Source organism: Zootoca vivipara, chromosome 1, assembly GCF_965207765.1.
Source record: "Zootoca vivipara chromosome 1, rZooViv2.hap1.1, whole genome shotgun sequence".
Lineage (NCBI taxonomy): Eukaryota > Metazoa > Chordata > Lepidosauria > Squamata > Lacertidae > Zootoca > Zootoca vivipara.
This window is the reverse complement of record NC_142582.1, coordinates 125,966,560-125,991,667: the sequence shown is the minus strand read 5'-3', so window position 1 is coordinate 125,991,667 and position 25,108 is coordinate 125,966,560. Positions and strand designations below refer to the sequence as shown.

Sequence of the window (25,108 nt, the reverse complement as noted above, 5' to 3'; positions counted from 1 at the left end):
TTCCTCATCTGTGGAATACACTTCCTGGTGCGGGTGTGTCTGTCTCCCTCATTATTAACATTTGGGTGGAATGTTTGGGTGGGGGAGAGAATACTGTTCACTCATGGCTGAAAAATACTGCTCCTGGCAACATTGAAATTATTTCGCTATTATGGCCTTTGATCTTTCTACAGTGGTACCTCTACTTACGAATTTAATGCGTTCCAAACGCACATTTGTAAGTAGAAAAAAATTGTAAGTCGAATCCCATAGGAATTCATTGGGAGAAAAAATTCGTAAGTAAAAAAAATCCTATCTAAACCGCATCCAAGATGGCGGACGGAGCTCCATTCGTAAGTAGAAACATTCGTAAGTAGAGTTATTCGTAAGTAGAGGTACCACTGGATTTAGAAAAGGTATTGACTGCTTGGTCAAAAGGCCCTCCAAACTGTCTACAAATAAAATTATGGCTAATACATGGCTAAAATCCACAAATCAATGAAGAAGAAGAAGAGTTTGGATTCGATATCCTGCTTTATCACTACCCGAAGGAGTCTCAAAGCGGCTAACATTCTCCTTTCCCTTCCTCCCCCACAACAAACACTCTGTGAGGTGAGTGAGGCTGAGAGGCTTCAGAGAAGTGTGACTAGCCCAAGGTCACCCAGCAGCTGCATGTGGAGGAGTGGAGACGCGAAGCCGGTTCCCCAGATTACGAGTCTACCGCTCTTAACCACTGTACCACGCTGGCTCTCAATGAAAAACAAATATGCATTCTTCTTCTTCATAGAATCCCTTCCAAACTAGTCAGTTCCACTTTTTGTTGTTGTTGTTGTTGTTGTCACCGTCACCATCACCAACGTTCAGCATTAAAAACAAATATAAAATTGTTTGTGTGTTTGGTTGTGTTTTAGAAACTCTGCAAATTATATTGCTTTGCGGTTTAATTGTTTGCTGTACTAGGCTCCTCTGAGAGGAAGGGCAGGACAGAAACTTAATAGACCAATGTAAAAAACAAAACAAAACTGTTGTGTGTCTGTTGTGGGGTCAATATGTGAGGCAAGAGCCCCTGCTTTCTAGCCGTGCTTCCTAATCACAAGACTACACCAGCTCACCAGAGGGTTGTGCATTGGCTGAGTCATAGCCTGCCGCTATTTTCCGTTGGGATTCACACGAATTACCAGGAAATTCAGGTGGCACAATTGCAGTTGATTGCGCAAAAACCCCTCCCCCTAAATAATCAGCTTTTTCTTTGATAAGGAAACTGATGAGGAAACACATGGGATAACTCATACTTTGATGCAACGTCATCTAACCTCCCCACAAATCAGAGTGAAGGTTTGTTAAATAGTCAACATTCTCTAATCTCCCTGCAAACCAATCAGGATGAAGGCTCGATAAGCGGGTCTCCAGGAAGCACCTATGATAAAGCTCTAGAATTCTAGGATGCAAACTCTGAATTCACCTCCAGGGACTGTGTTTCCACACTCTGGGTCCCCCCCCCCATTCCTGCTTTTCATTCTTTCTTTCTTTCCCCAAATTATGTTTATTTGTAGCTGTGTGCGTATGTTTGCATGCCTTTTGTAGACTAGAACAGAAGAGTTAGTTAAGGGATGCAGCCCTAGCGGTAACACAAAGGCAGCTGCCAATGGAAACATCACAGGCTGCCAAAAGATGAATATGTATTTAGAATTATCCCCACAACAACAGATTGTGTTGCTTTGTACAACACGGCTGTGGATTCTGGGCATTGTTGCAGTACAAATATTATGCAAGGTGTGGAGGAGGTGGATAGAGAGAAGTCTCTCTCCCCGTTTCTCATAATACTAAAACCTAACCCCATCCGACGAAGCCGAACATTTGCCGATTCAGCGCAGACAAAAGGAGGCTCTTTCCCACGCAGCATATTAGTCAAACTGTGGGATTTGCCCCACAAAAGGCAGCAATGGCCACCAACTTAGATGGCTTGAAAAGAGAATGAGACAAATTCATGCAGGAGATAGGCTATCAATGGCTACTAGTCGCAATGGATGACTCTCCAAAGTGTCCCTATTTTCCAGGGACAGTTAGGGGGTTTACAAAAGCCATCCTGGTTTCTGATGCAATCTCAGAATGTCCCTCTTTTCCTTAAGACGTTTTTTAATGTTTAATGTTTTGTTACGTTTTCATATATCTTGGAAGCCACGCAGAGTGGCTGGGGCAACCTAGTCAGATGGATGGGGTATAAAAATAAACATGGAATAAAGGTAAAGGTAAAGGGACCCCTGACCATTAGGTCCAGTCGTGACCGACTCTGGGGTTGCGGCGCTCATCTCGCGTTATTGGCTGAGGGAGCCGGCGTACAGCTTCCAGGTCATGTGGCCAGCATGACAAAGCCGCTTCTGGCTAACCAGAGCGGCACACGGAAACACCATTTACCTTCCCGCTGTACCTATTTATCTACTTGCACTTTGATGTGCTTTCGAACTGCTAGTTTGACAGGAGCTGGGACCGAGCAACGGTAGCTCACCCCGTCACGGGGATTCGAACCGCCGACCTTCTGATCAGCAAGCCCTAGGCTTGGTGGTTTAACCCACAGTGCCACCTGTATCCAAACATGGAATAGGATGTCCCTATTTTCTCCAGAGGAACGTTGGAGGGTATGGAATGGCTATGTTCAACTTCCACTGCCAGATGCAGTAAGTGCCTTTGAATGCCAGTTGCTGGAAACTGCAGGAAGAGCATTGTGTCGTTGAGCTCAGGTCCTGTTTGTCAGCTTCCCGTGGGCACCTGCTTGGCCACTGTGAGAACAAGATAAGAACATAAGAAGAGTCTGCTGGATCAGGCCAATGGACCACCTAGTCCAGCATCCTGTTCTCACAGTAGACAACCCAATGCCACCGACCATCTATGCAAGGTGGTCATAGACGGGAGAGATGGGCCATTGGCATAATCTTCTGGGGCGTAGGATGCTGAAGTAGATGCTGAACTGTTCTGACAAACAGACACTGTGGGGCAATGGGGGGCAGAGATATCCAACATTGTGTCAATGGGTGAAGGGCTGGAAGGGAAATGCCTTGTTAATTGCAGGTATTCACCCTATGACTATGAAATCCCCGTCACTGGTATGATCCGTGCAGGTTCTCGCCCTCAACGCAACACTGCATTCCCCGCTTCAGGCACGCCCAACTCCCAAGGGACTGCTATCTACTCCCAGTATATTTTTAAAAAACTAGCAATGATCTACCCATCGTCATTGCCAAGAGAATGCCCTGAGTTGTTGAGCTTATTTTTTGGGGGGGGAACACATCCAGAATCGCTTATACAGTGGTACCTCTGGTTAAGAACTTAATTCGTTCCGGGGGTCCATTCTTAACCTGAAACTGTTCTTCACCTGAAGCACCACTTTAGCTAACAGGGCCTCCTGCTGCCGCCGCCGCCACACCACCGGAACACGATTTCTGTTCTCATCCTGAAGCAAAGTTCTTAAACTGAGTGTCAGGGGTTCTTGTAACTACTCTAGAGTAACGACGCTCCGCATGCTTGTCTTTCAGCAGTTTTTATTTAGTGCAGGCTATTTACAGTGAGCTGGGTATGTGCAACATGTCTGCTCAGTCCGGCGCAGAATCCGGCACTGGACCGCCCCTGGACCTCCTCCAACATAAGAGTCTCGGGACAGCAAATCTCTTTCCCCTCCTTCTCCTGCGTAATTCCGGAACCGGAGGAAAAAAGGGTCTAGGCTCCATGTTTTCCTTCTCCCCCCTTTCCCCCCCCTCTTCCTCCCTCCTGTGTCGCAGGGGCTCTCCCATGCTGCCAGAGCCCTGGCCCTCTCTCCCCATTTCCTGACTGGACTCCTGAGCTTCCTCGCTGCTATCGCTGCTTGGGGAGGAGCTGCTTTTGATGAGGAGAGGAGGATCCCTATATTCTCTTCCCCTTACACTGAGGAACTATTTCTGGGTTAGCTGAGTTTGTAGCCTGAAGCGTTTGTAACCTGAGGTACCACTGTATTAATACCGCGATCAACCAAAAACACCCCCGCGATCGAACAGTAGCTTGCAATCAACCTGTTGGACATGCCTGCCCTACGTCAAAGATAGAGGAGCCTTTTTTCCAGTTCAGGGGCCAGACTCCTCTATGGTCAATTTTTAGGGCACTGTATGCCTGTGATGGGTGGGACCTGAGGGGAAAGTGGGTGGAGCAACAGGGTACAGCCACACACCTTACCCGATCCTGCAGCCAGACATGGTCACAGCTCAAGGACACACTTCAGGAAGAAAAAAGCACCCAGGGAGGGCAAAGAGGGAGGTCACCAAGCGGTGTGGCTTGGGAACAGACCCAGACGCCAGATAAAAAGGCCTGGATCTGTCCCCCTAGGCCTGAGATTCCCAGCTCCAGCCCTAAGTAGAATCATAGAATCATAGAGTTGGAAGAGACCACAAGGGCCACTCAGTCCAACCCCTTGCCAAGCAGGAAACACCATCAAAGCAATCTTGACATATGCCTGTCAATCATGGAATTGTAGAGTTGGAAGGGATCCCAAGAGTCATCTAGTCCAACCCCCTGCAATGCAGGAATCTCAGCTAAAGCATCCATGACAGATGGCCATCCAACGTCTGCAGAAAAACCTCCCAGGAAGGAGAATCCATCACCTCCCGAGGGAGACATCATGGATCTGTTTCTCGGTCGCATCTCTTGGTCACCCTTCAAAAATTATTCTTGCTGCTGTTTGAAAGACCCAAGTTTTCTTGGCATGGACAAAATCTGGTGCCGATAAGCAATGCAAAATTTTTAGCTCAGCCTTGAGGGTGGGCATTAAAAATGAAACATTACTTGACTGGATGAATTAATGCCTTATGTTGAGGAGATGATGCATCTTCATTTAGAAAAAAAAAGACTTCTTAATTTGGCAAATTATTTACTCTTTGTCCTGCTCGTGTGTCAAGCTTGACATCTGTAGTGTTATAAAGAATGCTTAAATAATATGCTTATTAAAAGCTTTTGTCTCTGGGCCTGACTGCTGTTGTTTTCGTGTTGATTGGCTTTTACCGGTAGCTGTTGTCAGTTTTTCATTTTGATTCCAGATTTAGATATAAGAGTGAGGCAAGCTTCATCAGACTTTATTCTGAATATCTGTTCCCTCCAACCAGTGGGTAAAACTACCTTATTTTGCCACTTTTGACTTGTTTAACCTGGTGTTCCGTCTAAAATTAATATCCTGCTTTGCTAATATGAGAATTAACAGGGTTTCTGCTATTCTCTCTCCCCAAGAACCTGAACAAAATAAAAAAAATTCCTTCCAGCAGCACCTTAGAGACCAACTAAGTTTTTCATAGGTATGAGCTTTCGTGTGCATGCACACTTCTTCAGATACACTGAAGCAGAAGTCCCCAGACGCTTATATATAGTCAGATGGTGGGGGGAAGGTATTACTCAGAAGGGTGGAGGGAGTGGGTGACTGCAAATGGTCTACACTACAGGAAAAAGAACCTGCTTTGTTTCATTCTGTTGACAGATCCTGAGAACTGCTGGATTTTACATTTTCAGAAAGGGGGAATCAGCCACTGGCCCAGTCTTCAAATAACGCTAAACCGTGGCTTAGCAGAAACAAGCAAACACAAGGGTTCATTGAGAAGACCAGCCACTGGGCTCTTCCTTTAATCCTGCCGTTGCCATGTTACGTGGGACTAAGCGATGGTTTGGCTTAGTGTTACATCTGAAACCAAGTTCATGGTTTGTCTTCCCCATGAAAACAGAAAACCAAGAGCAAACCTTGGTTACAGTTCATAGCTTGTCTGGAGTGAGACCACCCGCAAACCTGGGAATAGATATAGTAATGCTAAACCAAGCCATGGCTTAGCCTCGGATAGCACAGCAGGATTGGAGGAATAGAGCAGCAGCAGCTGTCTTTGCTCTGGGAACCCAGTTGTTCTTTGCTAAGCCATTGTTTAGCTTTGCATTACAGTGGTACCTCTACTTACGAATTTAATGCGTTCCGAACGCACATTTGTAAGCAGAAAAAAAATGTAAGTTGAATCCCATAGGAATGCACTGGGAGAAAAAATTCGTAAGTCGAAGCAACCCTATCTAAAAATTCGTAAGTAGAAAAAATCCTATCTAAACCACATCCAAGATGGCGGACAGAGCTCCATTCGTAAGTAGAAACATTCGTAAGTAGAGTTATTCGTAAGTAGAGGTACCACTGTACATGCAAACTGGGTCATTGTATCTTTCTTCAGGCCAGCATCCCAAGGTGTAACCTAAAATCTAGTTAGCACCTAGGCAGTGGATGGCGGTCCATTTGGGCATATGGGGTGCTGCCCCGCCAATCTCAGGCTGCTGCCTTCCACCAGCCTCCACCTGCCTGCCTTCCCACTTACAACCAGTCCAGAGGGTGGCACCACCAGTCAGCTTCCTCCTCCTTAGTTTCAGTGTTTCCCTTGTAGAACTGAGCAGAGAGGGGACAAAAGCTTGGCTCTGGCTATACCTACTGTTGACCTCCCAGCCTTCTGCACCATCAGTTCCAATGGGCCCCATAAACTGGTGAACCTAAGAGAGTTTCACCTAATAACTCTGCTACCTTTCCCCCTCACTCCATCTTAAGACCAACACCATTGCAGACCAGAAGCTTGCTCCCTATTTTGTGGCATTTACATCGACTTACTATGGATTTTGTGAGCTTCATATGTCCCCACTGATTTCAGTGCAAGAGAATTAGCTAACATTTGGTCATGACCCACATTTGGAACATTATAAACCCCCGAACCTCAAGCAGTCCCTGGCAAAACCAGATTGAGATTGCTTACCTCATCCACATTCTCAAAGGCATTGATGATGTCATAAGGTAAACATGACAAAAGGTCTATCACGAACCAGGTTTTCAGGTAGTTCATCCTGATGAGTTTGGGATCTGAGATGACCTCTCCACCAGGTCCAACAAAGGTTGTGTGAAAATTCAGGACTATGTCCACCAGGAAAATAACGTCCACCACGCTATCCAGAACCAACCATGCAATGTTGTTCTGCTTGGTTTTGAAGGACACGTTGTAAGGAACCATGATGGCCGTGTAGAAGGTGAGGATTAAGATGACCCAGTCCCAAGTGGTCTTGAAAGCGCAGTAGTGTAAAATGATATGTGGTGGAGTCTTTGGGGCTTCTTGCTTGTATTGTGGAAGGATATCGGAACCCAGCTGTAGAACCTTAAAATAAAAGATACGCAGGTGTTACCACATTGGTTATTGCTCATTATATCACGAACTGCCACAAACCCAATTCAAGGAAATACGGCAGCTCAGTGGTAGAGTATGCTGAAAGTTCTAGGTTCAATCCCTGGCATCTCCAGGTAGCATTGGGAATGTCCCTTGCCTCAAATCCTAGAAAGCCACTTCTTTCACCATCCTAGAACAATCAAAGCTTTGTCTCTATCTCTCTTTCTTGGTGTTGCTTCCATCTCAACGAGGTCTTTTCCTCCTGGGAAAGGAAAGTGTTCCTCCAGCTTATACCTGAAACTTTGGCTGGTGGTTCTTTCTGTCTGCAATGTTACACACACACACACACACACACACACACACACACACACACTGTTTCAGATCAGGAGAGGAGAGCATTTGTTTGACACTTACTTCAGCTAACCGTGAGTGTTTATGGACCACCTCGGCTTTGTTCATAGGCGTTAGCTGCTGCAGAACACTCCGACTGTTCGTCAAGGCTCGTGTCAATCGAGCAAACTTTGTCCAGCCTGCAAAGAGGAAGGGAACATGGTGAGGTTCACTGGTTGGCAATGGCCATTGGTCATCTTCTCATTCAGAACATAGTGGTCACAGCAATGTCCCAATGTCAGCAATGGTATCCAACTGCTATTCCTACAGTCCATGGTAGAACGTTAAGGTCTGCAATGTTTAGCCAATCTATAGGTAGGATTAAATTGGTTTTAAAAATTGTCTGATGAACTGAAAAGCTTTTCTTCCTGATCATCTTTCCCCCATCCACACACTGGGTTTAAGGGATAATTCATCAGTGCCTGCAGAATAGACCATAGAATGAATCCAACTAAATGTTGGGGGTTCTTTCAGTGAGCTATTATGCAGGAAGAGACCATGAGCGATGAATTCCATCAGTCTCCTTGGGCAATAAAAAGCCAACTGGACATGGGTCGAAGAAGAAGAAGAAGAAGAAGAAGAAGAAGAAGAAGAAGAAGAAGAAGAAGAAGAAGAGTTTGGATTTGATATCCCGCTTTATCACTACCCGAAGGAGTCTCAAAGCGGCTAACAATCTCCTTTCCCCTCCTCCCCCACAACAGACACCCTGTGAGGTGGGTGGGGCTGAGAGACTTCAAAGAAGTGTGACCCAAGGTCACCCAGCAGCTGCATGTGGAGGAGCGGGGAAGCGAACCCGGTTCACCAGATTACGAGTCTACCACTCTTAACCACTACACCACACTGGTTTTGAATTTTAAGGAAAATTCTTTTCCTTAAGAGTTTTAAATCCTACTGTGCAGTTGCAGGGGTTCAACCAACATAAAGGAGAACAAACAGAAGACAATCGTATTGAGAGCTGGAAAGAAGAAGGGGCAAAGGGTACCCTAGCTCAGCAACTATATAAGATCAGCATCTGAGACACCCCTCCAAGGCATGCCGTGAATGGTCCAGCCTTGCTAGGACTAGATTTGATGCTTGTAGAGTCTAGGATGGAAGGTTAACAGAGAGTAACTACCCTGCTATTATAGCAGGAGTGGGGAACCTCAGGTCCAGGGCCAAATTGCAGCCCAAACCCCAGGCCTCTCTAACAAGCCTTCAGACTCCATCCAAGCCAAGTGGTGGCACCAGAAACAAAAAAATCTGGGCAGGAGCAGAATGGGCAAAGTATATTTGTAGGTGGGTGACATATTAATGGCAAGAGTTCAGAAATGGGGGGGGGCAAGTGGGCAGGCAAGCTCTTTGTTTGTGGGGGGTGCTTGGCCCTCCTTCTCTGGCACTACCTATGGTGTGGCTAGAATCATAGACTTGTAGACTCCAGAGTTGGAAGGGACCCCAAGGGTCATCTAGTCCAACCCCCTGCAATGCAGGAATCTCAACTAGATCATCCATGACAGGTGGCCACCCAACCTCTGCTGAAAAACCTCCCAGGAAGGAGAGTCCACCACCTCCTAAGGGAGACTGTTCCACTGTCAAACTGCACTCACTGTCAGAAAGTTCTTCCTGATGTTTAGTCGGAATCTCCTTCCTTGTGTAAGGCCATTGGTTTGAGTCCTACCGTCCAGAGCAGGAAAAAACAAAGCTTCTTCCCTTTTCCATGTTAGCCTACTGAACAAAATGGTATCTGTTGCTCCACCCAGTTTTGCTTCTGGCCCCGCCCACCCCAGTATGGAAGGGTGGTACATGAGCGAACAGGTCCTTTGGGGTGTAAAATGTCCCCCCAACCATGGATTACAGGAAGAGGGTGGTTGTTCCCTTGCTGCAGGGCAATATTTGTATGCTGTTTATGACTGCTACATTTATCTGAATTATCTCAGCTTAGTCAGCTATTTCGAATTTCTGATGGCAGATGGTCAGTCAGTCAATACTTATTCCCAGAAGTTTAGGTCATTAATCTGCATAGTGATCAGATTAAAGCTTTTAATATTTTATTTCCTCCTCTTTGTACTCAAAACGATAGAACATGCTTTTGCCTGACCCTTTCCTCTTTGGTCATTCAGCAGAGCTAGTGCTTACTGAATACAGAATAACCTATTTTAAAAAAGGAGAATTAAGAACCTTGGGCTGCTTAAGGTGACAGGAAAACGGAAGGAATGGATTCCCTTCATTTGTTTGGTTCACTTGATTAAGAGAACTCGTACCAAGCATTTCAGCCAGTTAAGCTCCCAGGGTGGGTTGCATACAATCAATGAAAACACTATGGTCCCTGCTTGCAGATTTAACAATCTAAAACATAACACAAAATGGATAATGGGGCAGGGAGGATAGATGGGTTTGGGGACTAGGACAGGGAAGGAAGAGAGAGAAAAGAAAATACAGGTGCTAATTCTGAAAGTTCAAGAGGAACTCTTTTTCTGTATGCAAAATACCCCACTTCCACCATGGAAATGCAACACTGGGTGCTGCAGGTAAGTGTTATTACTGTTACTGATATATTTTCATAGAATCACAGAATCATGGAATTGAAGAGCTGGAAGGATCCCCAAGGATCATTAATCCCTGACAGACGACCATCCAATCTCTGTTTAAAAACCTCCAAGGAAGGACAGCCCAACTTCTGAGATAACCCATTTCATTGCTGAACAGTTCTTGCTGTCAGAAAGTTCATCCTAATTTATTTGGAATCTCCTTTCTTTTAACTTGAATCTATTAGTTTGGGTCCTACCCTCTGGAATAGCAGGATACAAGCTTGTTCCGTCATATCTCCTCTCAGCCTCCTCTTTTCTGGGCTAAACATACCCAGTTCCTTCAACCATTCCTCTGAATGATTTCCAGACCCTTGATCATCTTGGTTGCCTTCCTCTGCACACATTCCAGCTTGTAAATATCCTTCTTAAATTGTGGTTGAAGATAGCTATCATATCTACCTCCCAGAAGTAAAGTATATCCCTCAGGGTTAGAAGCCACTGATGGGCTTGCTCCCCATGAATTTGTCTAATCCTATTTTTAAAAGCTGGTGGCCATCACTGCTGCTTGTGGGATCAAACTCCATCCCTCACATCAGACTTCAGCAACTGCTAAGCCCTAAGGCTCTTCTCTGGCAGTGGTGGAGCACCACTGATGCGGTTAACTTCTTCAAGCAGAAAAGGAATATTTCCTCAACATTCATTTAGCGTTTTGGCTGCTCAGACACATTAATCAGGGCCTTCTGCACAGAGATGTTTGGGACAAGGCCTTGATGTGGTACCACTCTGAGGCTTCTGAAGCAACTGCAGAAGCATGGAATCATTCTAGCCTTCGGGAGGGAAGAACTTTTTTTCTCCCACGGACTGGAGCCTGTACTGTTCATTCGTCCCCCTCCAAATCAATGAGCCTTCCGAAAACGACTTCTTGTGCAGTGGCTTGGCAGGACACAGGGCGAAAGACTGTGCTTCCAGCCTTCTTGTTCATTTAAGCTAATGAAAACAAAATGCCCTCACTTGCCAAAAATCAATAGAGCAGTTTTGTAATTGTGTCGTCCTGACTCCCAGTCCGAAACATAAAGTATGCCTTTCCATTGGTTTCTCCTCTGATTATCCTGATTATGGAGTGTTCCAGGGCCAGGAAGCCTGAGGAGACCTGATCCAGAACAATGAAAATCAATCTGGGCATCTGTCTTTGAGAGCTGAAGGGTCATTCAGCCATCAGCTACCTCCAAAAAAACAGCAACCTTCTTTGCCACCATTGTAAGAGTCCTGAAGGAAGTCCATTCATTATATCACATAACATTAATGTTCCGTTAAAATTGTTAGCTCTAGATTTTTTCCTGGGCTCATTTCAAGGTGCTGGTTCTGCCCTTTAAAGCTCTAAATCAGGGCTCAGAAGCTCAGGACCAGGGGCTGACTGAGGCCCCCCAGGCCTCTGTCCATAGCTGCCAAGTTATCCCTTTTTTAAAGGGATTTTCCCTTATGCTGAATAGGCTTCCTCGCGAGAAAAGGGAAAACTTGGCAGCTATGCCTCTGTCTTTGGCTGTTGGAATCCTGCCCAGCCCCAACCCTCACTGGCCTGCTGCTCACTCTTCTTGTGTAGCCTTATCAGCTAGTAAGGGTCCCTTTTAAGTTGCACCCAGGCAAGGACAAAAGATAGTCAAAACGACATCGGGGGTTGAGTTTCAGATTGGAGTTTTAATCTCTATATACAGAGAGACTCCTGATGACAAGAGTAAAAAGACACTTTTTACATGAGGCTTTTATCCACTCCTTTGTGCTCTCCCCCTCCCTCCTCTTTAAGTGTGTGCACGCAAATTTCAAGTCCATATTAGGGAAATCCGTATCCTGTTCTTCTTGTAAACACAAGCACATGCTGACTCAACAGTAAGACTATGCGTCAAGCATGGCAGCTTCCAGCGTCAGGCTGATGAGCCTTTCTCTGTGTTCCAGACAAGGTTAGCTCATAGCCTTGAGCTGGGCATCCTGTTCCTTTTGCTTTGCACTTTGACACACTTTGGTGCAGAGACACAGAGGCACCGAAAAGCATTCTAAGCAGGGCTACAGCCATACAGTCAGAATTCATACAATGCAAGCAATGCAAACTATAGGATCCGATTCAGCTCAATTATACAATTTGCAAATCACTCTCTTCACTTGAATGTCTTTGCTTGGCTAGAAAGTGTCCATAAACTCTGGTCAGAGTTTGCTTGAATCTGGTATATTATTTTGGAAAGTCTTGTCTGTACTCTATTGGTTCAGATGCCCCTCAAGAGATCCATCACCCAGTTTGGCATGATGGTTCCTGAGGTGGAGGAGCCGATAGTTTTGTCTACATGGTGCCATTTTGAATACCGATTGTCACGGTCACTCTGACCTGCACATCACCCCCGGACGTTTTACGGTCTATTGATGATGTGCCAACGACAAAATAAAATATCAGCTGTTACTTAAAATCACTTCAGACCAGGATAAGGTTAAAGTAAAACGAAGTTGCTTTATTGTGCGTTCATAAGCTTAATGGTTGCAGTACAAATCTTAGATTGTTCCAAAATTACAGATGTTCCTATACCGGCCTATTACCTCTAATTACAAATTACCGGCCTATTACCGCTAAAGTCAACTAAATAAATATTTGTAAATAAGCTCACAACTCAGTATCCCATCTGACTAAAATCCTCCATCTATTCTCCACCTCAATATTTTAAACCAGCTCTCTCTGCAAATAACCAACCAACTACCTCACAAGCTCCCACTAACTGACCAACCTCAACTAACCAACTTCCACCACCAACTTCAACTCAACTCCTCACTGACTCCAGGGGTGGGGTTTATATACTCTGCCAGAGCCCTCCCCCCTGGGTTCTAACAATTCTATTAGGATTAACCCTTAATAACCTGGCTAGCTTTAGGCTGATTGCCACACCGATGGTGAACCAAATCATTCCAAACTGCACCAATGTGGATGCCTCTGAAGTTATCATTACCTAGAGATCTGATTGTGGACCTTGAACATGACATGTCACATAGCTCTGATGAAGAAGGGCAGGATGCAAATGAACAAACAAATAAACAAAGCAGCTGGATGTATTATTATTATTATTATTATTATTATTATTATTTATACCCCACCCATCTGGCTGGGGTCCCCCGCCACTCTGGGCGGCTTCCAACAAATACCAAAATACATTAAAATATCACAGATGAAAAACTTCCCTAAACAGGGCTGCCTTTAGGTGTTTTCTAAATGTCAGGTAGTTGTTTATCTCCTTGACCTCCGATGGAAGGGCGTTCCACAGGGCGGGCGCCACTACCGAGAAGGCCCTTTCCCTGGTTCCCTGTAGCTTTGCTTCTCGCAGTGAGGGAACCGCCAGAAGACCCTCGGCGCTGGATCTCAGTGGCTGGGCTGAACAATGGGGGTGGAGACACTCCTTCAGGTATATAGGACCGAGGCCGTTTAGGGCAGGCATCCCCAAACTTCGGCCCTCCAGATGTTTTGGACTACAATTCCCATCATCCCTGACCACTGGTCCTGTTAGCTGGGGATCATGGGATTATTATTATTAAATGTCAAATCCCGCAAGGCCCTAGTCTCTTGTGAGAGAGCGTTCCACCAGGCTGGGGCCATGGCCGAAATGGCCCTGACTCTGGTCGACGCCAGTCTAATCTCCCTGGGGCCTGGGATCTTCAGGGTGTTATTATTTGCAGACCTTAAGGTCCTCTATGGGGCATGCGAGGAGAGGCGGTCCCGTAGGTACGAGGGTTCTAGGCAGTATGGGGCTTTAAAGGTTAAAACCAGCACCTTAAACCTGATCCTGTACTCCACCGGGAGCCAGTGCAGGTGGTATAGCACCGGATGAATATGCTCCCATGGCGAGGACCCCGTGAAGAGTCTCGGCGCTGCATTCCGAAGTTTCTGGGTCAGTTTCAAGGCCAACCCCACGTAGAATGAGTTACAATAATCAAGCCTGGAGGTGACCGTCGCCTGGATCACAGTGGCGAGGTCAGAGCGAGAGAGATAAGGGATTATTATTATTATTATTATTATTATTATTATTATTATTATTATTATTATTATTATCTCCCATGGGTGGAGAGTCTTTATCAGTTGAGAGACTGGGTTTGTTTTTGTTTTTTTGCAGGGGGTAGTTCAGCGCGCACGTTGTGTGCAAGTATCAGGTTTCATGTCTGGTATCACCAGTCTAAACGTCTGGCATCATAACTTTTCCTTTGGACCCTGAGAACCGCTGCCGGTCCAACGAGTAGCAAAGGTGGGACCTGCCAGATATCTTGTTTATATATATTTTTATTAATTTTATAAAGGGTACAAAAAGAAAAAAGGAGGGTATACAAAAAGGGATACAAAAATCAACACAAAAAAATGACGACAAAAGAAAAAAAATAAAAGTTTCTATGACAATATCATATGTAATTCTTATTCTATCGACTTCCTCCTTCCAAATCAATAACCTTTATTAGGCATGACAAATTCAGAAGCTTCAGAACAAAATTATGAGTAAAACATTCACATTATAAACTTCATGAAATAAAATACATATTAATTGATTTAGTATTTTAGAGCAATATATCAATTTTCAATTAGCATCCCCTGGTCCTCTCCACAGTGGCCCAATCTCTCTGCGTGAACCGAGCACAAAAACTCAGCCACCACTAAAGTAACTCCATCATTATTATCTGACAATAACCCCTGAATAGTTGGCATTGCTGCGATCGATGCATCCACCTGCAAAGCATCCAGCTTCCTCCTTCCTCCCCCTCCACGTTTCTATTAATATCTAATATAGCGCTCTCTTCTTCTTAACCCATTTCTTCATCTAAAGTACTTATTATAGCATATTATTTGATCCATTTTACACACTTACTCCCAATATTTAAAAATCTCATTTGGATCTGAAATTCTTAATAATTCTAGTTCACTTAAACATAGTCCCTTCTTACTATATCTAGTTGCTTCTACAGCCTCTTTGTACTTCCACTTCCCTCATTATCCATTTTTAATCTTATATTTCTTCTCCAAATAAATCTTAAATTTCTTCCAATCTTCTTCCACTGTCTCCTCTCCCCGATCCTGCCAGATATCTCATAGCAGACCATTGGCCCATCTACCTGGGTTCTCAAGGGCTGTCTTCTCCAGTAGGGTGGCCTAAAGACTACAAGTCCCATCATCCCTGACCTTGCTAGCTGGGGCTGATGGGAGTTGGACTCTAACAGCTAGGGAACACCACATTGCCTACCCCTGGACTGGAGCTTGCTAGGCTAGATGGACAAGAAATAGTCTGATCCGGACCAGGGCACCTTCTTATATTGTTATTTCCTGGACCACTGCCAAGCATCTCAACGCCAGGGAGATGTTCCTGTTTTGTCCTTTGCCAAAAGCAGACTGGTGCGAATTACGGCACTGTTCTCAAGGCTGTCTCAGGAACTGGGTTCCATCTGGCTTCGTTATTATTAGCAGGTTTCCTCTGCCGAAAAAGGCCAGCGTGACTAGCTTTTTCCTTAATAAAACATTAGCGTAGCTCTATTGGGTTGCAATTAACCTCGGATTGCCTCATCTCTGAAAGTGAAGGAAATAATGAAGGCATTTAAATCAATGTGTCAGAGTGGCATTCGAGATCCTAATCGGTAACAAAAATGCTTAGGGTTAACAGCAATGCTCAGGGTAGAAGGACTGCGGGGGGGGGGCAATGATGGCAATTCTCAGGCTGACCGTTGCCCACACAAGTGGAAGTGGCACCATGAGACAATGGGAGGGTCACTGAGCTCGTCTTGCAGTCCACCATACTGAAGACAGCCCTGTATCAGGAAGTTTTCAATGTCTGAAGTTTTATTATGTTTTTATATTTAGCTGGAAGCTGCCCACAGTGGCAAGGTTACAGTCGTACCTTGGAAGTTGAACGAAATCTGTTCCGGAAGTCCGTTCGACTTCCAAAACGTTCGGAAACCAAAGCGTGGCTTCTGATTGGCTGCAGGAAGCTCCTGCAGCCAATCAGAAGCCACGAAAGCTGCGCTGGACGTTCGGCTTCTGAAAATCATTCGAAAACCGGAACACTCACTTCCAGGTTTCAATCGTTCAGGAGCCAATTTGTTTGGGAGCCAAGGCATTTGAGATGCAAGGTACAGCTGTATTATTATTATTATTATTATTATTATTATTATTATTATTATTATGTAGCTGACTTAAAAATCTGTGCTGAAGAGAGATCTGTGGGCACTTCTGATCAGCAGCACATGCACAGCCCTCTGTCAAGATAGCGCTTTGAAAGGGGCGAAAAAGGGTCACCTGACATCATTGTGGCATCAGGTGATTGACAAGCGGGAGATTGTCAAACGTGGCCCACAAAGGTTATTGGAGGAGATAACAATCTGGCCCCCAAGCCAGGTCTAGTCTCCCACCCTTCCTTTAATGGCAAAGGAGCCAGTTGCGAGATGCCAGCCGCTGATGGCATCCTCATCCCAGACAAGAGGAGGCAAAGACTTGTTTAAGCTGACGCCTTGCCTTGAGCCAAACTCTACTCATGGAAGAAGATGAGAGTTTTCAAATGATGGAGGACCTGTCAGCCAGCAGAGTGTAAACGTACTTAGTTCTCTACTTGACCCCATCATCTATGTAGGAAGAGAGACAGGAAACATTTGCAGCCTCGCTTTACAGGCACTGAAATTCTATAGGATGCCAGCTCATTAAAAACACAAAACAGGCATTTCAGAACCCTCTCCCCGTTCAATTTTTTAGATGTGCCATGATTCTGCTGCTAAATGTTTTAAAGATTAGCTTTAATAATAAATGCAAATTGTTGCCTTGTTTTGCATGCAAAGACATTCTGCCTTTGAAATGGGAGTGTTGCCTTGTGCTGAATCTAAGAATGTGGGAGAATTCTAATGGAAATGGGAAAGGTGATATAAATTGTCATTGCTTGTTTATTTGTCCCATATCCGGAACAGAAATCAATCCAGGGAATAACCGTCAGTACGCTGTTTTCAGTTCACAAACGATACATAAATGACGGCATTTCCCCCACTTAAATTGTGTTTTCCTTTCCACTGGAACAACCGGCCTCTGCAATGAAATGAATGGCATACATAAATCATGTAAATCACAACATACATAAATCATGTAAATAATTATGTATGTTAAATAAAATTGTGCAGACGGTGGAGGAGGGCAAGGTAGTATTTGGCGAAACCTAGGCTTCAGTGGAATGGAAACAGCACTGGCTGTTGGAGAGGTTGGAATGGAAATGGCTGGTTTCTTACACGCCTAGCTGAACCAGGGCATTGATCCAGGATCCAACATACTAATAGCAAATTCTTTATGCTGCATGTGGATCCTTACAGAGCCAGAATGGCACCAGCCACACACAATAACAGGGGTAGGAAATTGTAGTCCTCTAGCTGCTATTGGAATATGACCTGTGCTTTTCTTCTAGAAAGAAAGAAAAAAGCGCCAGTACTGCGTACTCTTGAGTACTCCCAGAAAAAAGCACTGAGTATGGTGCTGTGGTATAAACCACAGAGCCTAGGGCTTGCCGATCAGAAGGTCGGTGGTTCGAATCCCCGTGACGGGGTGAGCTCCCATTGCTCTGTCCCAGCTCCTGCCAACCTAGCAGTTCGAAAGCACGTCAAAGTGCAAGTAGATAAATAGGCTACAGCGGGAAGGTAAACGGCGTTTCCATGTGCTGCTCTGGTTTGCCAGAAGCGGCTTAGTCATGCTGGCCACAACCCCAAAGTCATCCACGACTGGACCTAACTGGACCCGTTACCCCTTATAACTTCCATCACCTCTAGCCATGGCTGGTGGGTGCTGGGATCTGCAAGAGGGGTGTATCGGTAGGGCTCAGGAAACCCCCAATGTTTGCAGAAATGCAAAAAAGTGGGGTGTGGTGACCTGCAAGGAGCAGAGAAGTCCAGAAACAGCTTAAGAGAAGAGAGCATGCCCTATGAGTGTGGAATGTTGACATGGTTGTCAAAGGGGGCGGGAGGGAGAGAGAGTGGAATTAATAGTATTCCAGAAAAGGACAAGGTTGGGTGATTGGCTAGGTCCCCAAATGGGAGTAATCCCTACTCTGCACCATTTTTTTTGGAAGGTCCCACCTGAATTACCAACTTACAAGGGTTGCCAGCAAAAAGCTAAAATGATTTCTTAAAGACTCGTTGCTGGAGGGAGGGGAAGGGTGAGAGGGTAGAGGAATGCCGCCCCCTCTTCACTGTACATTCCAAACACATTTAAAACACATGGCTTCCCCCTCAAGGAATCCTGGGAACTGTAGTTTGTCCATCACAGAGCTACAATTCCCAGTGGCAATGGCACTTCCCAGAATTCTTTGGGGGAAGTCATATGCATTAAATAAGCATGGTAAGTAGGGGTGGCCATGAATTGTGTGTGTCTCAATGTGTGTGTTTATGTGACAGACCCAGAGACAGAGAGAGGGAGGCAGAGTACGTGTCGCCCCCCCCCCATGAATTTGTCTAATCTTCCTTTAAATCCACCTCAGTCGGTGGCCATCATTGCTTTCTGCAGCAGAGAGTTCCACAGTTTAACCACACGCTTTGTGAAGAAGTAGCTTCTTTAATCTGTCCTGAATCTTCCAAAATTCAGCTTCATGCGTTCCAGTTTTATGAGAGAGGGAGAAAAACTTTTCTCTATCCACTCTCCCCATGCATGATTTTATAAACTTCTATCATGCCACCTCTAATCTTTTCTCTAAACTAAAAAGCCCCCAATGCTGAAACTTTTCTTTTTGGGGTGTCACTATCTGGTTGCTTGTTTCAGTTGCCTTTTCTGAAAAGGGTTCCCTACCTTTGCTATATATGGATAAGTCTGGTAAATATGGGAAAAATGTTGAAGCTGCTCACATAATCAATGGCACTTTGACAAGGCCAATATTGTGTCTTTATGCTGTTGGTTCATAAAAGATATTGGCACAGAATTCAGGGCTATAGAACAATACAGTGCATCTATTCCTTTAAAAAAAAACATGTCTGGGGAAAGAAGACGGCAGGACCAGAGTTATTTTAAGATACTATCTTTATTAAGGCAATTTGAAGAGTTTGGGATCAATAGCCTCCAGTTATTGCTATAGCAAAATCTCCTTATACAACCAGTTTTCTATCGTGACGTTTTTTCAGAGTGGTAACAAAGCATTTTTTTGTTGTTGGAAGAAATACCGGTGGGATAACTCATATTCTTACACACAGCACCCTTTCAATGATGCTTTCGGTTTTATGGGAAGGATCAGAACAGCTCTCTTAGATAATAAATGCTCTTTATAAGTAGAGCTGCCATGTTTAATTGATTCATCATTTGTTTTTTAAAAATACATTGCAGGCCTATGCATGTCAGTCCCGCTGAGTTCAATGCTCCTTGCTCCCAGGTAGGGATGGACATATCTGTCAATTTTGGTTTCTCTCAGGCTCCATTCATGGAAGCATAGACTTGAAGGGTTGGAAGGGACCCCTAAGGGCCATCTAGTCCAACCCCCTGCAATGCAAGAATCTCAACTAAATAATCCCTGACAGATGGCCTGCCAACCAGTGTTTAAAAACCTCCAGTGAGGGAGAATCCGAGACAGTCTATTCCACTGTCGATCAGCTCTTACTGTCAGAAAGTTTTTTTCTGACATTTCTTGGAATTCAGGGTTGAAAAAGTCAAAACCAGGACACCCCAAAAGCTTCTTTAGACAAACCCCAAAATTGTTGAGCTTCACTTGTCTAAGATCCATGACAAACTGCTGCCCCAGACTTCCTTCCACCCGGACTTCACTTCCACCTTTGAAATCCCGGGAATGTCTGGGAAAGTCCAGACATATGACAGCCTATGTAAATTGAATCAATTGGTTTGGGGCCTACCCTCTGCATCTACCCTCTGCATCAGAGATCTACAACCTCTCCTAGACAATGACAGTTCTCTTTCTCACGAGAGGTGGTGGACTCTCCTTCCTTGGAGGATTTTAAACAGAGGCTGGATGGCCATCTGCCATTGATGCTTTAGCTGAGATTCCTGCATTGCAAGGGGTTGGACTAGATGGCCCTTGGTGTCCCTTCTAACTCTACAATTCTTTGATTCTATGACATTGGTGCAGGGAGTCTCCTGAATGATGGCATCAATATTTTAGTTCTGTTTATTTTATTTTCACCAAAACTTACCCTTTCCATGAATAATGAAAGCTCCTTCATATTTATATACTCTTCCACTATTGTGAGATTGTGACATTCTCCTTATGTATTATACACAAATCTCACAGACCCAGGGTGTGTGGGTGGCGGAAATCATTCCATCTTTTTTTTTTCTATATGAAATATGGCTTTCCAGCTAAGAATTGTACTTCTTTTCAGTGATGTTTCACTCTAGTGCCGTCCTATCTTCCCCCTTCCCTCCGATTCTTACATTTCCCAGTACCATTGTAATTTATGTATCTTTGTGGTTCGTAATTCCAAAATAGACTCAGCTGGAAAGCCTCTATGTGTGTGGCAACGAGACAGAAGATGAATTATGCATACGCCAGAGTGCAACATCTGACAAAATAAAGCTGCATGTCTCAGATATAAGTTTAACATGGGCCAGTTTATCTAACAAAAGCTGTCACATGCTAGACCAGAGCATTAGTCCACCTTGTCCATTAGCATCTCCACAACAGGGGAAGAAAATATTTCTTCGATCTTAGAATAGAACTGAGTTTCCCGATTCCCTAAATCCTCTTGATAATGTTTAACCTTTTGAAATCTGTCTTGGAAATGGGCTGGACAAGGAAGGCGAAAGCAATGCATCTGTCTTCTCTTTGCAAGCCGAAGAATTTCTAGATACATTTCTAACAGCACTTTTAGGAACGGAGAGACAGCAAACATCACTAAGAATGTCAGGGAATTCTAATGGAAATGCTAAAGGAAGTAGAAATCGCTAGATTTCACATGCTCATCATGTGGTCAGAAACGGGAAAGAACCAGGCAAATACGACCGACATTAATTAACGTTGCTGTTTTTAAGTACACAATGTTAAATTGAAGTTACGTTCTGCAACTTAGATTGAATAAAGGACAGTGATGGGAAAATTGGGGTTTGGCTTTTGCTGCCCAACTCCCCATGGGACTCTGAGTCCCCCAAGTCCATGATTAGTCAGAGAAGAACTGTGTCCGGTTCTGGAGGAGACTCTTGAGAGTCCCATGGACTGCAAGAAGATCAAACCTATCCATTCTGAAGGAAATCAGGCCTGAGTGCTCACTGGAAGGACAGATCGTGAAGCTGAGGCTCCAATACTTTGGCCACCTCATGAGAAGAGAAGACTCCCTGGAAAAGACCCTGATGTTGGGAAAGATTGAGGGCACTAGGAGAAGGGGACGACAGAGGACGAGATGGTTGGATAGTGTTCTCGAAGCTACGAACATGAGGTTGACCAAACTGCGGGAGGCAGTGGAAGACAGCAGTGCCTGGCGTGCTCTGGTCCATGGGATCACGAAGAGTCGGACACGACTAAACGACTAAACAACAACAACACACTTCTTGCACTGCCCTCTGACACCCACGCCTTTCATGGAAGCAGTTGGGGGTTCCCTTGCAGACAACCCTACCCAACACGTGGCCATTGGGGATGGGGCTAGCACTGTGATGTGCTTTCCTGGGTGTGGCAAGAAGCACAGCCCCATTATGGCTCGAACTCATGAGTCCCTTATGCACGAGTAATACAAGAAGTGGGCTAGAGTCAACACACTCTTCTCTCCCACCCCCCACCCCCGATCTCTTTGACACTTTTGCAAACATATTCCTTTCTAAATTACCTTTGGTGGATTCATCTTCGATGGGTTGCTTGAATAAAGTGATATCTTTAAAAGTGCAAAGGAATAAAACCACTTTGTCATGCTCGTTTCTTATCGGTGCAATTTGCATGTAGAACCAAACAGGTGTTCCTGTAATTAAAAAATATATAAAATAAGAGGATATAAAATAAACACGCATGGAGCACAATCATAACATAGAGGCAGGCTCGCAATCATGATTACCGCTTATCCTAGGTGGCACTTAAACTAATCAAAGTCTCATTGAATGGAGTGGGAGAATTAAACACCGAAATGCAAACCTAACATTGCTTAACCTTATAACAGACTCATTCTGTGTGTGGATTCAAGGAGCATCCGTGGCCCAATGTAGTTTTATTTTTTTATTTATTAAGGGATAGCTGAGATTGCTGCATTGCAGGGGGTTAGACTAGATGACCCTTGGTGTACCTTCCAACTCTGCATTTCTAGGATTCGGGGTCAGGAGAAAAGGCTGTGGGTTTTACACAGCAGCGTTAGCTAGCATGGTGATAGTGTTAGTGGGTGCCTAAGTATCTTGACTTCAGAGACCAGAAGAACAATGTATAGTACATTGCAGTGTTTAGCTTTGTCTTGTGTCTGTATAAAAGGATGTCGTATAGAGGAGGGTGAACTTCCTGACAGTAAGAGCTGTTCGACTGTGGAATTTGCTGCCAAGAAGTGTGGTGGAGTCTCCTTCTTTGGATGTCTTTAAGCGGAGGCTTGACAGGCATTGTAAAGAATGCTTTGATGGTGTTTCCTGCTTGGCAGGGGGTTGGACTGGATGGCCCTTGTGGTCTCTTCCAACTCTATGATTCTATGATTCTATGAAATTCCCCGGTGCCAAAAAAAGGTTATTTATGTACGCTACTACCTAGCCCGTGTTTTGTTAGCCCAAAAATGGAAAATGAGTGAGGTCCCAACCAAAAAGAATGGCAACTTAAACTGATGGAATATGTGCAGCTTGCAGACTTAACATATAGAATGAGAACAAGAAGAACATACATTTAAACAAGATTGGGAAACGTTTATTGAATATATGGGAAATAATAATGTACAGCTGAAAATGCTGGCAGCATTAAGATAAATTCAACAGCGTAAATAAGTTTTGATGGATGCAATAATGGAATACTGAATGGTATAGTTTTTGTAAAATATGCAGGGATTTATGATATGTAACATGAACCATGGAAAGAGAAGAAGGGAAGTCACTGATATCTTAAGGATGTAAAACAAGTATTTTAAATTGTAAAACAGAAAATTTTATAACAAATTATATTCAAAAAAAGAGACTTGTTTGGGCTCCATATAATCTGCTGAAGCGTCACACAAGCAGAGGTGTGGTCAGCTACCAACTGACTTCTATGAGTCACCAACAGGAAGGGGTGGAGCAAAGCCAGTGAGGGTGTGGCCTGGAAGGCAGGGGCATGGCCTGTGAAGGGTGTCCCCAGGGCCAGACAGAGGGGTTAGAGGGCCGCATGTGCCTGTTCCTATCAGATCTTGGCGTTTCATGTTCAGAAACTGCAGAGCCACCCCGTTCCTTTCAAGAAATCCAGCCTGCAGGAAGACCCTGTGGCTCATCTCTGTTTGTTTTTTAAGGTCAGGATCTTGCTATGCAACCAGCTGGAAAGAAAGGAATGACAGGGCTTGAGACTGTGACCAGAACAGCTGTCCCCCCCGGGGGGATTTGGCTTAACATGTACAGGAGCACTCAGGTGGGCAGCACAGACAAAAGGGCAGGCAGGCGGAAACGCAACGCAGAAGAGGTCATCACGGGGGCCAGAGGAAGGCACCTCAAGGATTTGTCCAGGTGCCTGGAGTGACAATCTAAATGGTAAAGGGACACAGCTGCCATACTCTCCAACATTTCTCTGATGAAAATAGGGACGTCCTGTTCCATTATGGTCTGAAGCTCAACATCAAAAAAACCAAGATCATGGCCACTGGTCCCATCACCTCCTGGCAAATAGAAGGGGAAGAAATGGAGGCAGTGAAAGATTTTACTTTCTTGGGCTCCATGATCACTGCAGATGGTGACAACAGTCACGAAATTAAAAGACGCCTGCTTCTTGGGAGAAAAGCAATGACAAACCTAGACAGCATCTTAAAAAGCAGAGACATCACCTTGCCAACAAAAGTCCGTATGGTTAAAGCTATGGTTTTCCCAGTAGTGATGTATGGAAGTGAGAGCTGGACCATAAAGAAGGCTGATCGCGGAAGAATGGATGCTTTTGAATTATGGTGCTGGAGGAGACGCTTGAGAGCCCCATGGACTGCAAGAAGATCAAACCTATCCATTCTGAAGGAAATCAGGCCTGAGTGCTCACTGGAAGGACAGATCGTGAAGCTGAGGCTCCAATACTTTGGCCACCTCATGAGAAGAGAAGACTCCCTGGAAAAGACCCTGATGTTGGGAAAGATGGAGGGCACAAGGAGAAGGGGACGACAGAGGACGAGATGGTTCGACAGTGTTCTTGAAGCCACCAACATGAGTTTGCCCAAACTGCGGGAGGCAGTGGAAGACAAGAGTGCCTGGCGTGCTCTGGTCCATGGGGTCACGAAGAGTCGGACATGACTAAACGACTAAACATCAACAAAGTTTGTTATTGGTATGAGCTTTTGTGTGCATGCATACTTCTTTAGATACACTGAAACAGAAGTCTCCAGACCCTTATATATAGTGAGAGGGTGGGGAGGGGTATTACTCAGAAGGGTGGTGGGAATGGGTGATTGGCTGATAGGTGTGGTAAACCTGTTGACGACTGTTAACAACTGCAATTGGTCTTACAGGAAAAAGCAAGGGGTAAGATGGCTAAAAATAGCTTTATCATATATAATGAGATAAGAATCCAATGTCTCTATTCAGACCACGTCTCTCCATGGTTTTAAGTTTGGTAATAAGTTGCAATTCAGCAGCTTCTCTTTCCAGTCTATTTCTGAAATTCTTTTGTAATTAAGACAGCTACTTTGAGATCTTGTACAGAATGTCCTGGGAGACTGAAGTGTTCTCCTACTGGTTTCTCTGTCTTGTGATTCCTGATGTCAGATTTATGTCCATTTATCCTTTGACTAGGACCTGGGAGACTGGAGTTCAAATCCCCACCCAGTCATGGATCTTGGGCCAGTCTCTGCCTCTCAGCCTAACCTACCTCACAGGGTTGTTGTGGGGATTAAATAAGGAGGGGGGAGAACCATTCATGTCACTTAGAACTCCTTGGAGAAAAAGGTGGGATACATTTTAAATAAAATAAAATA

At 44.8% G+C, this 25,108-nt stretch overlaps 1 protein-coding gene across 1 annotated transcript in view; it reads right to left on the bottom strand.

Annotated features, from left to right (window-relative positions):
- Window positions 1–25,108, bottom strand: part of KCNH5 (potassium voltage-gated channel subfamily H member 5) — a 186,325-nt gene that overhangs the window by 135,519 nt on the left and 25,698 nt on the right. The window contains exons 3-4 of the mRNA XM_088661197.1: window positions 7,575–7,690; window positions 6,759–7,151 (exon numbers count right to left, since the gene is read on the bottom strand). Of these exons, the coding sequence (XP_088517323.1) occupies window positions 6,759–7,151; window positions 7,575–7,690 (509 nt within the window). The remainder of the gene's footprint in view (window positions 1–6,758; window positions 7,152–7,574; window positions 7,691–25,108) is intronic.